The sequence below is a fragment of the Xiphophorus maculatus genome, chromosome 8, assembly GCF_002775205.1.
Source record: "Xiphophorus maculatus strain JP 163 A chromosome 8, X_maculatus-5.0-male, whole genome shotgun sequence".
Taxonomy (NCBI): Eukaryota; Metazoa; Chordata; class Actinopteri; order Cyprinodontiformes; family Poeciliidae; genus Xiphophorus; species Xiphophorus maculatus.
The window spans coordinates 27,181,660-27,197,985 of NC_036450.1; the positions used below are offsets into that span (position 1 = coordinate 27,181,660).

General features: G+C 37.1%; 2 protein-coding genes across 3 annotated transcripts; one reads left to right on the plus strand and one right to left on the minus strand.

Annotated features, from left to right (window-relative positions):
• Positions 1–356: 356 nt before the first annotated feature.
• On the minus strand, positions 357–7,916 carry LOC102219594 (proteasome subunit beta type-7-like). The gene is made up of 8 exons (XM_005809991.2): positions 7,753–7,916; positions 7,542–7,635; positions 7,201–7,298; positions 6,433–6,573; positions 4,885–5,000; positions 3,355–3,413; positions 1,163–1,314; positions 357–539 (listed from the first exon to the last, which is right to left on the minus strand). The coding sequence occupies exons 1-8, from the start codon at positions 7,815–7,817 to the stop codon at positions 428–430; spliced, it is 837 nt and encodes a 278-aa protein (XP_005810048.1). The 5' UTR covers positions 7,818–7,916; the 3' UTR covers positions 357–427.
• Positions 7,917–9,675: 1,759 nt separating this feature from the next.
• Positions 9,676–14,679, plus strand: LOC102222902 (histone H3-like centromeric protein A). 2 transcript variants are annotated; one of them, XM_023337994.1, is made up of 6 exons: positions 9,676–9,777; positions 10,027–10,170; positions 11,252–11,389; positions 12,809–12,930; positions 13,372–13,446; positions 14,213–14,679. In XM_023337994.1, the coding sequence occupies exons 3-6, from the start codon at positions 11,257–11,259 to the stop codon at positions 14,339–14,341; spliced, it is 459 nt and encodes a 152-aa protein (XP_023193762.1). In that variant the 5' UTR covers positions 9,676–9,777; positions 10,027–10,170; positions 11,252–11,256; the 3' UTR covers positions 14,342–14,679. The 2 variants fall into 2 exon arrangements, with proteins under 2 accessions (XP_023193762.1, XP_005810061.1); XM_005810004.3 differs by lacking the exon at positions 10,027–10,170.
• Positions 14,680–16,326: the final 1,647 nt, after the last annotated feature.

Sequence of the window (16,326 nt, forward strand, 5' to 3'; positions counted from 1 at the left end):
TACACCTAAGGAGGATTTAGAGACCAATTAACCTAACAGTCATGATTTTGGACTGTGGGAGGAATCTGGAAAGAACCCACGCATGCAAGAACAAGACCCAGGGCTGGAAATCAAACCCAGGACCTACTTGCTGCAAGGCAACAGTGCTATTGTGCAGCCCTGTTCCAAATCATCACCTTCCTAAAATTATGCCCTAAATCACATTTTGTCAAAAGTGATTTTAGAAAAAGAAAACCAACATCTCTTATATGCCAAAAGACAATTTAGGTAAAAAAAAAAAAAAAAAAAAAAAAAAGACTTGGGCCATTATTACAGAAAGGTGACAAAATGATTGTAACAAAAATAAGAAACACTTCTTCAGTCAGTATACTGATTCAGTTTATTTGATTGACACCAAATATACTCCAGAGTACATGTTTCAAACATATCATTCAGTATCCATCAACTGAACAGATTCATCAACAACATCCAGAGAAAGTGGAGTCTCAGTTTTGGTCAGGACGGCTGTGGTGCCAGGCTTATAGCGGTACTGTCCCTCTCTGGTGGAAAGAGTGAAATAGAACAAGACAAAAGAGTCAGTTTTCATCTGTGAATGAAAAAATATTAGCTTTCGAATTTATCTGAGTTCAGCTGTTTCATGGAGCTTTGATTGTCAAATTCTTATACTCTCTATTGAGAGTGTAGTTAGTGAAAGGGTCTTCAACTCCAGTCCAGGAGGCCCAGTGTCCTGTAGATTTTAGATGTGTCTCTGCTTCAACACAGCTGAGTCAAATAATCAATTCACCATCAGGACTCTGGAGAACCTGACTGCATACCGAGGAGGTGATTGAGCTATTTGTTTCAGGGGTGTTGGACCAGGGACACATCTAAAAGTTGCAGGACACCAGACCTTAAGGACCCATAGGTTCTCTGCATAAAAGAGATCCCTTATCAAATCAATCAATCAAATTTTATTTGTATAGCACATTTCAGCAGCAAAGCATTTCAAAGTGCTTTACATCATAACAAACACAAAGTCATGCAGCATAGAATCAACAATCAAAAAACATTACATTAAGTCAAGTGCCATCATTAAATTCGTAATTGATTACGTTTCAAATACAAACCTAAACAGGTGAGTTTTTAGTCGAGATTTAAAGGAAGTCAGCCTTAGTAAGCTCACCTTTGACCCTTTGCTGTGGGCTTGTCATAACCTCTCAGAAATTGCACTCCAGCTTCAGTTATGACACACAGATCCACATTGCTGCCTGAGCCCAGGTCACAGAAGATTCCTGCAGCAATGGCATCCCTCACAAGCTGCTTGGCTTCCTCCAGCTTAAGAGCAGACAAGAAAAGAAGAAGATCATTTTCATGATTGCTGCTATTAATAAGAGGAAAGGTAAGTGTCCTTTGAGATAGTGTTATGGCATAGTACTGCAGGGACATAGTAGTGATGCTTCTTCCACATCTAAGAAACAGTAGATAAAGCTAACATTTGCTCAAGCTCTAATTTATTGATTGTTTGCAGTCACAAGAGATTAAAGTGAATCAGAAAAGTATTCATACCATTTGAACTTTGTTTTCTATGGTTGCAATGAGATTAAATGTAGTAATGTATTTTATTAAGTCATTATATTATAGATAAACAGGGCTGCACAATAGCACTGTGAAGACTGTTTCATTGCCCACCCCCAACATTTTATACAAACTACTCAGACACCTAAATAAAATCCCTGAGTACAAACGCAGCTGTTTTGTTTCAGGTCACAGAGAATTTTTTTTTTTTTTTTTAGAAAACATTAGAGATCAAAAGCACAACAAAAACATCTCAGAGTTCTGCTCTGAAAACTTAAAGCACTTGATACAACTAAAAAAGTCTACTAAAACATGACGGTCCAGGTAAACTGACGAATGCTCAGACAATGATCAGAGAAGCAGTCAAATGGACCGTGGTGACTGAGGGAGTTGCACAGACTCATTGCTCAGGTTGGAACATCTGTGGTGTGAACAACTTTTGGCTTCACTAAACACGTGTAAGAAGGTTCTCCGGTCAAACCAAACCTCTCTGGCCTTCTTAGGGCTGAAAAGCGGCAAACCTATGGAGTAACAAACATCACAGAGGACTTTAATCTCTCTTCTCCAATCATGTCAACTGAGGGGAGATTTATTCAGCACATCTGCATACACATTACAAATGCCACATTTACAGAAAAATTCCCATTTCTTATTGGTTGCAAGACCTTTCAGATCTGGTGGTGTGTATTTGGATGTTTTAACCAATGGTGTCCTTTCCTTCAACTTGTGCTGATCTCTCTGCTCGTTTCATGCTGGAGTTCTGCGAGTGTTTCCTGGAATTGTCCACAGCTGGGATATTTCAAAACTGACTATGTGACAGCTTACAGCACTTTGAAAGTTATTTCCTTATCTTTCCACATCTGAACTCCCTCCTGATTTTTCAGATTAGGGTGACCTGCTATGAAACACAAAAACAATCTTTCCAGAACATTAGTTTTATCCACTTCCTGGCTAAAACTGCACAACCGAAATAATTACTCCCCTACAGCCTTCATCACATGTAGCATAAAAAGTAGGCCTATCTTACCCTCCACACAACGACACAGCAGGTGCAGGGAAACTGGTCACAGTAGATGTGCTAGATAAATGGTGCTAAACAAAGGGAATCCTGGAGGAAAACATGTAGGAGGCTGCAAAGGATTTGAGACTGGGGTGAAGACTCACCTCCCAGCAGGGGAATTTTAGAGTCAGGCACATTCATGTATTATGACCCAAAGTCCAGAACTAAATCCAACAGAAAATATGCAGCAAGACTTGAAAACAGGTTCCCATGGAATCTGACTAAGCTCAAGCTTCTTTGCAAATAACAATGGGCAAACATACAATATTAGTATCTAGATGTGCAGAGCTGGTGAAGACAAACCCCAGAATACCTGCAGGTTTAATTTCAGCTACCTGCCATTCTACAAAGTATTCATCCAAGGGGACTAAATACAAATACACTTTAAATTTTTTTAAAACAATTATTGTTTTTATTCCATGTTACATCTTTGGTTTATATCTAGAGTTGGTCTGTTGCATAACATTAAAGTGCATAGTTGTAACATCACAAAATTTGTAAAAGTTCAGTGGGTGTGAGTAGTTCTCTAAGGACCTGCAAATGGTTCGGCACAGATGACCTGCTGAATGATCAGTGATGGTCATTTGACAGTCCAACCCATCAGAAAACAACATTACAACTTCCTGCATACATGCTTCCTGATCCAGTTTAATAGTGGCACTGTTCCCATGGTTACCTTAATGATGTATGAAAAGTTAGATCATGTCTTTTTTGACAAGGTAACAGATTGTCAATCGTACCTCCATGTTGGGTTTGAATCTGTCCTCAAACACTGAAACAGCAGCAGCGGCTCCAGAGCCTAAAGCAATAGTCAACAGAACACAAGACAGGATCATGACATTTTCAGAACATTTCACTGTTCCACTAACAAAGTAATTAATTATAAATATCTCTATTGCCATCTTGAGCTTTAAGTTTTGTATCAAAACACTCAACAATAGCCCCATGTGCACTTATTATTACCAGAGTGGCTACTTTACTGTTTAATTTGTGTTTTTAATGTTGTAAAGTGTCTTTAGGTGTTTTGAAAAGGCACTGTCAAATAAAATGTATTATTATTATTATTATTAAAAAATTGTTGCTACTCATTTCAAAATATGTACCTTCTTTTGAAATGAAGCTTAAGCCAAGTTTAGTTTTTATACTTTGGCTACAAAATGACATTTGATCAGCAGCTTCACCAATAAATGCATTTTAGTAATTCTGCCCTTTGAAAGAAACACAGATCAATAAACACTTGTACCTTTTTTAATTGCCAAACAACCTTGTCTATGGTCTGCATTGGCTGGTATAAAAGAAAGAAAGCTATAGAGTCAAATCCCCACATGGATGCACAAAATGTAATGTATGTACATGTGGTATAGGTACATTCTGTCGCCTCTCTCAGTATTGGTTTCAAGCCCAGATAAATTGGTAAGGAGCATCTGATGCTAAACTTGAGCTGGAATTAGAAATTTTCCTTACAACCAATGAGAGGACAGAAGGGAAGCATGCCAAGGCAGCAGGAGAAGAAGAAATATCTTGATGTAGAGGTTAGAGATGGGCATTTGAATCTGTAGACTACTGTGCAGCAGATAAAAGCTGAAAGTTGTCAGACATGATGGAGAGAAGAATGGTAGATATTCTTTGTGTACAGTAGACAAACAGAAGGAAAGCAAAGAAGAGGTGACTTCAAACTGTTCAATCATAGTTCAGATAGAAAGAAAAATGGATTAGGGAATAGGGAGAATCTTGAAAGAACAAGAACAGCTGGAGGAATCTAAATGGTGAATGGACTCCAAAGTTCTTCACACAATATTCAGTCATTCACCTAGTCACACACTGATGGTGGTAGGTAAGGTTGGTGAAGTGTCTTGGCCAAAGACAAAGTAACTGAGATAAATGAAGCTGGAGAAACAAAGCGAAACAAAGCAACATAGCATGGCATATTGCTAGAGATGATTAAGGTTAAAGTTCTTGGGGGTACTGAATCTCTCCTAGACGACCGGGAAAGGACAGATATGAAACTGTTGGGAAAGTGTGGCATAACTTCAGTCCAGATTAGAGAAGACAAAGAAAGTTAGTGTTAGGATGTGTAAGAGCATTAAAGCATTCAGAGAAAGAATGTAGCAGAGAAAATATTGTGCATTCCAAGATATGAAATAGTCAATAGTTGATATAATTTAATTATTTAAGTTGTTTCACGGAATGTTTCTCTTTGGAGGTTTCTCATCTCCCCAGACAATTTAATTTACACCATCGCTTAAAAAACAAACAAAAAAAAAACATACCCATGGTGAGGAAAGGCAGTTTATCATAGGAGCCATGTGGATAAACACTGTATAGGTGAGCTCCCGTCACATCAACTCCTCCAACAATCACTGATGAGCCCATGTGTCCCTGGTACCTAAAACATCAGACATCAAAAATAATTTTAGACCATATGTATCTTTTTTCTGATATTTTCTCTACATACAGCGCCTACAAAAAATACTCACCCACTTGGATATTTTACTCTCTTCCAGCTTTAATAAAGCGTTCGTCATAAACAAAATTAGATTTTTTAGGCCAAAAATAATTTAAAAATATTTTTAATGCTAAAGTGAAAACTGATTTCTAAAGATTTCTAGCAATTTTAAAATATGAAGCATTAAATAGTTAACTGCACAAATATTCACCCCCTGTAAAGTGACCTAATTCAACAGAGAATCCAGCCAATTGGTGCTGGTGTTCTCACAATGAGTGAAGTGGAGATCAGATGGGAGCAATCTGGATGCAGTGTCTCCAGATCGTAGTATAAAGACAGCTATGCCTAGAAGGTCCAAAATGTGCCATCCATTCACTGGGCCAGCAACATTCCTGGCATTACAGCATGATAGCTAAATAACTTCTATTTTACTGTCAGTCCTGCACTTTATATTTTATATTTAGATTTATATTCATATTTTATACTGTATTTTATTCTGGAGTAACCTCACAACATTGGAAGCTCAAAACACTGTCCTGAGCCGCATGCAACGAAATTTCGTTCTGTATACACCCTGTGCATGCAAAATGACAATAAAGTCAGTGTAAGTCTAAGTCTAAGCATAAAGACTAAACAACACTCAAAGTAAGTCAGAGAAAAGGTTAATAAAAAGTATGTCAGTGGATGGAAACTCAAAAATCTCTAAGCCCTGAACGTGCAAGAAGGAGACTGGTGAGAGAGGACACCAGTCCTCCATGACTACACTGAGTAGTCATGGTAACCTGCAAGCTTCAATAGCTGGGATGGAGAAACTCTGCAGACAACAACTGTTGCCCTGGTTCTTCACCAGTCAATGAGAAAACGACTTTCAAAGAAATTCAGATTAAGGCTTGACTAGGGTTTGCTTAAAGGCACATGGGAAACTCCATGGTGAAGTGGAAGAAAGTTCTTAGGTCTGATGAGATCAAAATGATGAAGTCCACCAACACCATGTTTCACCCATTGTGACACAAAGCGTCAATATGCTTTGAGGATGGCTGTCAGCAGAAGGCACTGATAGAGTTGGAACAGTTTAGGAAGGAAGAATGGAGTAAAAATTACAAACAGAGGAAAAACAAATTCAAATATAGAAGATACAGAGCCCATGAATAAGAAATTAAGCATGGAATGAACTAATTTGACATCCTCTTAATAATAATAATAATAATAATAATAATAATAATAATAATAATAGACATGAAAAAATAAACTACATAAAATACCCCCCAAAATGATCAAACAAGCAAGAACCAAAACTCAAGAAAAGTGACAAGAAAGTTGTTTTTTCTGTTAATCTTGTCTTTGGGTCCCCTTTCAGCATAGAAGACCTCACCTGAACAGCATTTGTTTCAGTTGTCTGGTTACCATGGCAACAAGTGGGGGTCGGCCAGTGTTGAGCATGTGCAGCTCCACGTTAGATGCCATCATCTGTGTGGCCATTTCTGCATCTGCAGCCACACCAGCTCCACAGCAGCTGCAGAACGTAGAGGACAGTGGAACAGCTGATATGGGTGAAGCTAATTGCTATACTTTAGATTCACTTTTTGTTTCAATTACTCTTTAGATTGTTTTATGCAACTTAGAGAAAGATGTAAGTTGAACAGTCAGAGGAATAAAAAGGATTTTATAGATATACAGTCCTTAAAGTTGCAGAATAATTATTAGGACAACAACAGAAGAAGGTTGGGAATGTGAATATTCATATATCTATTTTGATTATTCATCCATAAATGCATGTGTGAGTGCACATGCACTCACACATGCATTTATGAGTACTTTAAGTGTGTACTTAAAGTAGTGTGTTTTTGAGGGTAAAGAATCAGGGCTGGATTGATGCTCAGCGCAGAAACACAACCCAATGAAATGTTCAGTTTAATCTCAATTCAGTTTCATTTACTAACAATACCATTTTCAGGTAATTCTGTATGATATTAGGTACAAAGTGAGTAGGTTTAATTAATTATCTGGCTAGCAAATCATCTTGAATAATTATGTAAAAAACGAGTATTGTAAAATATGTTCATATTATCTCCAACAAAAAGAAATCCTTTAACCTCAGTCAGAAAAGGGAAGAACAACTGTATTCAGCAGCTGTACTCACTAGATTTTTGGAGCGATGTAGTGAATCTTCATGCAGTTTTTGTCAGCCACCACCATGTCATCAGTAGCTCTGGTATCTGCTCCCAGAACCACTCCATCCTGGAACAACGGAGGAGAAACCCCACCTGACTGATGTGAAGTGCTTACTTCTGAACAGTAAACTAATACTGTCACCTGTTGCCTCCACAAATGTGGCTTTCATCAAACATTCATTTGACCAAAAACACCTTATTCAATCTGTCAAATTCTCTATGGATTTTGTTAGGTTTTGAAATATCACTTTAAGTACACACAGCACAGCTCCAAAACGGGGGAGTTTACATCTAAATAGAACTCTCTTACCTTATAAACCATCCCAGCGATGGTGGTCCCTGTCTTTCTGGGATTAGGAGTTTTGTATGCCCCCTCTAACAAACTGGACTCCAAAACCGCATTCCTGGAAAAGATCAAGAAGTGGCCAGAAAAGCAGAAATGTTCATACTGGTGTTGTTTAGCTACCCTAGCATTAACTTCCGGGACTTTTCTTGGCATTAAAGGAGAAAAGCTTCTTTACCTGCGGCTGTTCTCGAAGGAGAAACCTCCATTCTGCTGCTGATGGGGGTTCAAACTGTGAAGCATGTTCAGTAGGTTGTGAGATGAAGACTTAAAGCAAAGCTGTGGCTCAATGCAGGTCCGACAGACTCGGTGCTTTTTAGCAGTTTTTACTTTTACTTTCACTTGTTTAGGAAAGCCAAGCCTCCAGAGCACCACTGTAAAAAGAGAACCAAACTGAATGACTGTTCTTCCACCGCTGAAATGAACTTTCAGCAGAGAGTTATGGAGATATTAGAACAAAGAAACAAATTCCATATATGTGGCTCTGATCATTATCAAACAAAACATTAATAAGCCAGGAACTGCAACAGAGTAAATACACAGCAATGGAATAAATACACCTTTTTACAGTGTATTTATTCCATGTGACCTGGAAAGATGGAACCTGGTGAGTCAGCTCATTCAGGATGTTATCAACCATAATGTCACTCTACAGATGGAGACAAAATTATATCTTCCTTCCTTTTCAGTTCTGTTAATTGTCAGACATGAGATCTATAGGACAATTAACTTCATAGCTGTTGAATAATGGGTTCTTAACTTCACATAAGGATTGCTTCACACCTTTGACAATGATAGTGGTAATGATAGATGACAAGCATCGTGAAAAGCAACTTATCTTTTCCAATCAGTTCTGTTAGGAAATCCAAAACTGAAAAAAAACACCAGAGTGTGGATAGTAAGAGAGTCTGTCCTTTTCACTCATTAGCAACATATTTGCTAATGAGTAAAATTGGACTGTATTGACATAGTTCATGTCAACACTTATATAGTTTCATAAACTATATAGACATTTACAAGAAGCCCACTAACTGGATGATGTTGGCTCTATAATTTAGTGTAAAGATTTTTTACATTCTGATGTCGATGCTGTGCCTTCATATGTGTTGATCTTTTCTTGCACTTCCAATCATATCTGTGACTTCAGAAATAAAAGTACATTCCTTTTATTTACAGTAGCTGTTTTGAGAATCAAATATTGTTAAATTGTCAAATATTGAATCAATTACAGTTACGATTACAGCTCCATAAAACAAAACCAAAGCTTTTGAATTTGGTTCATGCATTATTCACATCAATCATTTTAAAAATTTGTGAAAATTTCTATTTTTAATTAATTTATTTTTTTGTCTATACCACATTATAGCTTCCTGATGTAAGTAGTGACGTTTTCAGAGTTTGAAGGACGATGCTGCAGCAGGCTTAAATTGAAGGCAACTGAACCTTCACTTTGTCACTGCCTTCTCTGAAAAGACGGTGCAGAACGTAATTTATAAAAGATAATCATTTGAATCATTCACTTGCTGAGACTTTGGCCTATTTTGTTTCTATGCTATTTACATATTTGTTGTTATCAATGTAAAATTAATAATCTGGCTATTTCCTTTACTTAAAATTATTCAATAAAGAAAGCAAAACAGATGCAAAATAGAAACATGAGATAGAACAGATTTCTACAACAGTGTGGCTCCCCAGATTAAATGGAAATCATACATATGACATACGAGATTGTGATATTAATGGATAGGCTTTCTTTTTAACAGAGAACAAAATAAGAGTATATAAGCATTTGTTTATTGATAAAACGTAGTGGTTATCATTACGAGATTCACACTTTTTTTATTGCAGCCTTACAATTCGGCTGGCTCTGAGAGGAAAGCGTCTCCACAGTATCCACAGTTTGTGTCTGGCTTCATGTTTGTAGCTTACGTACAGATAGGTAAGCTACTGTAAGTACACGATCGATTTGTAAATGAACATTAGATGGCAGTAATAAGTCATCCAGTCGTCTGCCCTGCAAAAACAGGAAGTTCACTAACTAACAGGATGTCCCGCCCCTATTGTTTTTATTTTTGACTAACGTGATTGGTCGAGCAGAGATTGAAGCGTCGTTTGAATTGAAAGCTGCTCGTCTGTGGAACTTAACAAAGGAGAAAACGGGAGTAGTGTCAGTCGCTGGTATTTTTTCAACCCGTTTTACAAGGTAAAACGTTTTTAGGTTTAATGTGATGGTTTAGCCCTGATGTTTTCATGCTGCTTCTTGTCAGCTTTTTTTCTTAAAAAACAAACAAAGAAACCGACGATGCACCGCTCGTGTAAAAACGTCATGATATTTCTACCAGACATAGAGCTAATCATTTATTCATCATATGGATCATGTTTCGTAGCAAAGCGTTCAGCTACATGCTGAGAAATGGAACCATCCAGACTAAAATATGTTTCTGTGATTTAGAACTTTTTGGGGACTGCTAGCGCCTCTCTGGAGTTCTATAGAGTTCTTCTCCCTGAATGTTGTCCATCGCTTACCTGCACATGGAAACCTGTAGAACTATGCTTCTTTGTCACTTCGACAGAAAACATGTTTATTAGTTTAAAGGTAAATGCAAATACATTCCTTGATTTCTTTCTTTTTCTTTTGTTTCTGCTTGATGTAACAACAAACTGAAAAAGTTCATGATGCACTAGTGTTTGTTAGCATAGTCTTACTTGGAAAACACCAACTACTGCTATAACAATGGATAAAATGTTATATAAAAAGAATGTATTAAAACTGCTGATACAACATCAGGCCGTGATGCCAATGTTGAAAAGGAAAAAGGTTCTATATGTTGAACCTGTTACATACAGAACACCTACATATAGAACCTGTTACCTTTTTAGAATGAAATTTTACACTGGTTACTGTGATATTGAATTAACAATATAGCTGCAAGCACATTTTTCTTTCTCGAGCCCAGCTGCTGCAGTTTTACTGAATGAATGTAGGCATATCCAGTAACGTTTTAAGCAGGACGTCTTTCTTTATGTCATCTAAAGATATTTATGTTCACACTACTGGCACTACTCTACTCACCTCTACTTCTGAATGAAGTAGATGTAATGTGACTTCTCTTGTGCAGTGACCTCATACAAGCTAAAGTTTCTGATGACAGCCCAAGAAGAGTTTTAATAAAGTAATGATTTGAAGAAAGCGCCAGACAAAAGTATTAACTGGACTTGAACCTTTTCACATTTCCTCTCATTACAGCCTGAAATGCCAAAATATTTTTTACCCTCCTCTCCCCTTACAAAAATCCCAAGATTTTAGAAACCTTGAATGTGTCATGGATTGCTGTTCGATCCATCCTCTGAAAGCAAAGTACACACAAAACTGCAAACCTACCAATACATGGCCCCCCATCTACACTTGGTGTTAGCAACCTTTTCAAAGAGCTACTTTTACTGTCATTGCTACAAAATAAAATTTCTCTAGATCCACAAAAAGATTTTGTACATATGTAGTAAATTGAATGTTTTATTTTGAAAGCTAAGTAAATTGGACTTTGTTTTTATTTTCAGATTTTATAACAAACTTAGTCATCTTAACTTTTTTTTTTAAGTTTAAGAAAAGTTTATTTTGTAGAATGACACCATCTGAAGGAGGTCTTCTCCTGTTCTGCCTTTCACCTGTGTGTCAGAGAGCATGCCTCGCCATACACCTGCCAGCCGCAGAAAGGGCCATACCCCTGTCCACCGCCCCCCAGTGCCAGCCCCTAGAACACCTAAGTCAGCAGTTGTCTCCCCGAGGAGAAGTGGACCTTCATCTGAACCGTCAGGTAAGTGAGAGAGAACTAGTGACTGGTGCAGAATACTTTGTCTCCTTTGTCCTTTGAACCCTTATGCCTTGTCCACATGTAGCTGACTATATGATAAACCAGTTAGATTTTTGTGATTTATTAATTTTTTTCCTTTTATCTAAATCACATAAAAATGTGGCTACGTTGCGTTAATAATTTATGTATCCTCTGTCTAATAGCGCTAAAAACAAATGATAATAAAAACTCCAACTAAAGTGAAGATTTGCAAATTCTCCTTTTTTGCATTAGACATTAGAAACTGGATCTTTAGAAGTAAAACCATGACAGTCTGCACCAAATGATGCAGCACTGATGTCGTATAGGTTACAATTGTTATTGCTTGGCCATAACAATGGTCATGCAGTGGATGAAAGATGTCTGCTAAGTGCTGATTCTTATGTTTGTTCATACACTTTTTACTTGTTTTTTAATTTTTTTTATAAGCCTGACTACTCCAATATGTTGAGTTTCAAAGGAGAAAGAGTTTGGAGCCTACTACTTTGGTGTAAAACCAGGGACAGCTAGTTTTACACCAGCTGTCTCTCCCAATCGAGGCACAATGCCATTCACCCTCTATCTGCGTCCACATTCTTTCTTTAATACAATTCCTAGTCAACACTTTTATTAATTTTATATCCTAATATGGTATTTAAAAGTTAAAGTTATTGTTTTGAGGGATTATGATTGGCTGACATAGGTTTTATGTTTACCTGCCACAATGGCTGGAAACCTGGAACAGAAACCAACACAGTAATGAAGTAATTTTAAATTATTTTTCCATATATACATTTTTGCAGTTTTGGAAATTAACTTTTACTTTTTTCAAATTTGGAAAATAACAATTGATCTTGGTAAAACGATTACTGTCTAGTGCAGTGATTTGTGTTCTAATGAGATGCTTAGAGTGGATGGCTCTTGAAGATGAGACGCTTTAAGTTCTAGAAACTTAAGTACGTTCACCAGGTTGCTGATGAAAGTACTAAGAATAAGTCTTAATTTGAACACTTATTTCATCTTTGAATTACCAGGATATTTAAAATAGAAATCTGATGATCTCTACTAGAGCAGTGAAAATTCTTTGACAGTATCTTCTGTTAGTCAATCACTGTGATAGTTAATTTAAGCATTTTTTTCTGTCTGAGGTGTTTCACACATCAGTCTAAAAGGCAAGAAGCAGCCCTGGCTTTAGAGTTCAGAGTGAACACAGCTTTAACTGTATATACAGAGAGTTAGGGTTTTTTGTTTTTTTTTTTGCTCTGGTGGTGACTTCCATCTGTGACTTGCCCGTATTTGTGAAGAAATGTAGGGTACTCTTAAATTTATTGAAAGTGGCCAGGGGGTGAATATGAGGATTTAAAATTCAACTTCCGACCAAAGAACACTCTGCATTTTCTTCAGGTCGGGCTGTGGGGTCCCCCAAGAAGAGGAGGTTCAGACCAGGAACCAGGGCCCTGATGGAGATCCGGAAGTACCAGAAGAGCACTGATTTTCTCATTAGGAAGACGTCATTTGCCCGTCTGGTGAGTCGGGAATGCTTCAAGTCGAGTTATTTTTTGTTGATGACTTTTTAAATGTGTGTAGGCCTCAAAAACGGCATTAGCCTGGTATTTTTCTCTTAGTCCAGATTTGCAGGTTTTTACTTAGTTTTTTTACAGAATATTTCAGGTGCACACAGCAGACAGTGGGTTGGGGGACAGTAGATCAGACATTTTACTCAACCACACTAAACATCTTGTGTCACACTATTTTAGCCTGACTAAGTGTAAGCTATTCAACCAAAACCAGAACAAAACCCTGATGTAAATAAGATAGTACAGAATCTCAACCAGATCCTCAAACACACATGGTACTACACATGTGAGATATTTTGTGAAATAAAGTAACTCCAGAATCTTTAAAGGTGCCTGAAAAAGTCTCTGCTGTGTGTTTCCTTTCACCTCTGGTGTTTCTCCCTGGCTCAGGTTCGGGAGGTGTGTCAAGGTTATTCCATAACCGCTTTCCGGTGGCAGGTCTATGCGCTCATGGCTCTGCAGGAGGTAAGCTGTCCATACCAACACACACAGACTAGAATAAAAATACCCTGTATTGTCCTACAGTGGGAGCAAAGTAACAGGCACTCAAAGCATGTAGGTTCATTGAAATGAAAAAATAGAATTAAGAATAACTTGCTGTTCAGTAAGGGAAAATTACAGCACAAAATACTGCGCAGTTATTAAAAATAGCATGATTCAAAGGAATATGCAACAGAGTAGAGTAAGAAATGTACCATATCTTCTTGTTTGGGCATTTATTCTTTATTAAGTATCAATAAAACCGTGTAAACAATCAAGATGTGCAGATACCAGCAAAAAGATTTTTATTATTATTATTGGTATAATAACATCAAAAAATGTTAACACAATTATACAAGTACTGCAATGGACTGGTGACTTGTCCAGAGTGATTCTGCCTCTCGCCCACTGACTGCTGGAAATGGGCACCAGCACCCCTGGTGACCACACTAGCGGTGTATGATAATGGATGGATGGATGGAAGCATACAGAATGTCCATCAGTATAACAGTCAGGAGTCATATTCATTTATCCACGGGACATCAGGTCTAAGACACTTCTTCTTTGTAATTGATCTAAACTTGGTATTCCAAATTGATATGTAGTTTTAACATTTACAGTAGGTGTTGTATGAACCCGAAAATAAGTTGTACTCAGTTAAATGCAGAGAAATTCTAGATATTACAGAGCATGGTAAACTTTCAACTAGTATTTAATCACTTGCCACCTCTTTCTCTCTCTGTGCTTCCAGGCTGCAGAGGCCTTTCTTGTCTTGCTCTTGTCAGATGCCAACTTGTGTGCCATCCATGCCAAGAGAGTCACAGTGTTCCCACGGGACATCCAGCTGGCCAAGAGGCTCCGTGGGGTTAATCACATGTAAAGTCCACACAACAGCTGAGAGAATTCCAGCAGCATCTGGATACTAGTGGCTTGGTCCCCATTTCAACATCTTTTTTTGCTGCGTTGATTCAGTGCCCAGTTGAAATTTAAAAACTGGTTTTTAGTTGGCTTCGAAAAGCAAAACAGTTTTAAATCAGATATTTTTTTTAACAGTTGGAAAGTGGACACATTATTTCTGTAAAGAAATACAACAGAGAGACTGTTGATGTGTTTCTTGCTATTGTGATTCAGTCATAGTTCACTGTTTTAAAGGCTTTTACTAAAAGTATAATAATGTGTACATCTTTATTGTTCATCAGAATAAACTTATTTCATCTACAATATGTTATCTTTAACTTTTTGTGTGGATTTTCAGTTTTCCGCTTGTTTTAGCCCTTTTCGAAACTGAGAGAGGCCATTGGCTGCCATTAGCTTCTCCAGCTTCCTCAGCACTGCAGTCAGTCTGACAGTCATCCGTTCAACACCATCCTTTCACTAGCACCCAGTGGACTTATTCCACTGTGTCCACATTGCATAAATCAAACATTTGTAAACCTGAGTACTCTATCGTCAATGCTCGCCAGTCGCCTCACAATTCCTGACTCACCACCGGGCGCTGTGTTCAACTCAAAAATACTGTTTTCATCCCAAAGGGAAATCAAATGTTGTAACTCAATTCAGATTCTTAAGAGTTACTATAGATAGTGATGCCCTTATGAAAAATAAATATATTGAGTATATAAAATGTTAGCCTACTTGAAGCCAGACTAATCATCAATATACTTCAAATTTAAGGATTATTTAACTTGAAGTATGGTAGTTTGGAACATCTAATTTGGTCTTAATGTATGTTAATTGTAATTGTAAAAAAATCACAATTTGAAGTGTACTGTCACATGCTTTTTGGGAATAACTAAAATTATACTTAGTAGACTTAGTACACAAGTATAAGGCTTTTTTGTCATGTGTTTGATGTTTTGAGGCATGAATAAATTATTTATTTCTTTTTTTAGTAATATATTTAATTAGAATTTAAAGTATATTCTAGAAAAATAAAATACTTTTAGAAATTGTACCAAACTACATTTTTAGGAGCCTTTTTAAAATATATATATATTTATTTTATATTTTTAATATAATTTTAATAAGTATGTCCACTTGATAACATTAAAAATGAATTTCAGAAAAATACAGCATATTTAAAATATACTTAAATATATTATTTTTCACCAGGGTGACTGTTGGCAGGAAAGGTCTCTTGTAGTAGTCTGTATTACAATGAATCTGAAGAAGCCTCTGACTTCTTCAGATTTGCATAGTCTCATGAAGAGGATGGTCAGGGTTGTTAATTCATTCAGAATCATCATTTCCAAAGGTTTCACAGTCGTCCCCAGAACAGAACCAGCCTTCTTCATCAGGTCCCTGGTTCTGATGCTGCTGTCCCAACAGATAACAGCAGATGAGACGACACTCTGAACAAAAAAATTTATAGAAGATCTGCAGGATCTTACTGCAAACTTTGAAGGATCTTAGATTCCTCAAGAAAATATAATTGTTGGTCCTAGACAACCAGACTTAATTGTTACAGTCTCATACTGTGTGGATAACTTACTTCTGGTCTCTGATCAGATACCTAAGTGAAGTCTCTTACAGTCTATGCAATATCCAAACCCTTTTCATTTATTAAAGAGCAACAAGGTAAATGATTGAACTTACTTCTCCCTCAATCAGAGGTTGGTCCTAAGCTCTTTTAACACTACTTTTACAAACCAATAAGCTTATCTGCTCAGTAAAGCTCTGCATTACAATATCACAGCGTCATTCTGTGGCAAGAGCACTATTGTTCTTTAAACAGCATAGTACACTGAATATCTGTTGTGAAGATATCTCTTCAATATCTCTTTCTCATGTGACCAGCATTTCTCAACAACAAACAAAAGTGTAATAAAAATTGGATAAAACTTTTTCCACTACATATGCCATACT

Bases quoted from the DNA above. Each gene is read 5' to 3' on its own strand.
- LOC102219594 (XM_005809991.2), bottom strand. From the start codon at position 7,817: ATGCTTCACAGTTTGAACCCCCATCAGCAGCAGAATGGAGGTTTCTCC. The intron at 7,299-7,541 runs GTAAGAGAGTTC...CCGTTGTTCCAG, and splicing joins TCGCTGGGATGGTTTATAAG to GATGGAGTGGTTCTGGGAGC. The intron at 1,315-3,354 runs GTACGATTGACA...TCTGCTCTTAAG, and splicing joins GATTCAAACCCAACATGGAG to CTGGAGGAAGCCAAGCAGCT.
- LOC102222902 (XM_023337994.1), top strand. From the start codon at position 11,257: ATGCCTCGCCATACACCTGCCAGCCGCAGAAAGGGCCATACCCCTGTC. The intron at 12,931-13,371 runs GTGAGTCGGGAA...TCCCTGGCTCAG, and splicing joins AGACGTCATTTGCCCGTCTG to GTTCGGGAGGTGTGTCAAGG. The intron at 13,447-14,212 runs GTAAGCTGTCCA...CTGTGCTTCCAG, and splicing joins CGCTCATGGCTCTGCAGGAG to GCTGCAGAGGCCTTTCTTGT.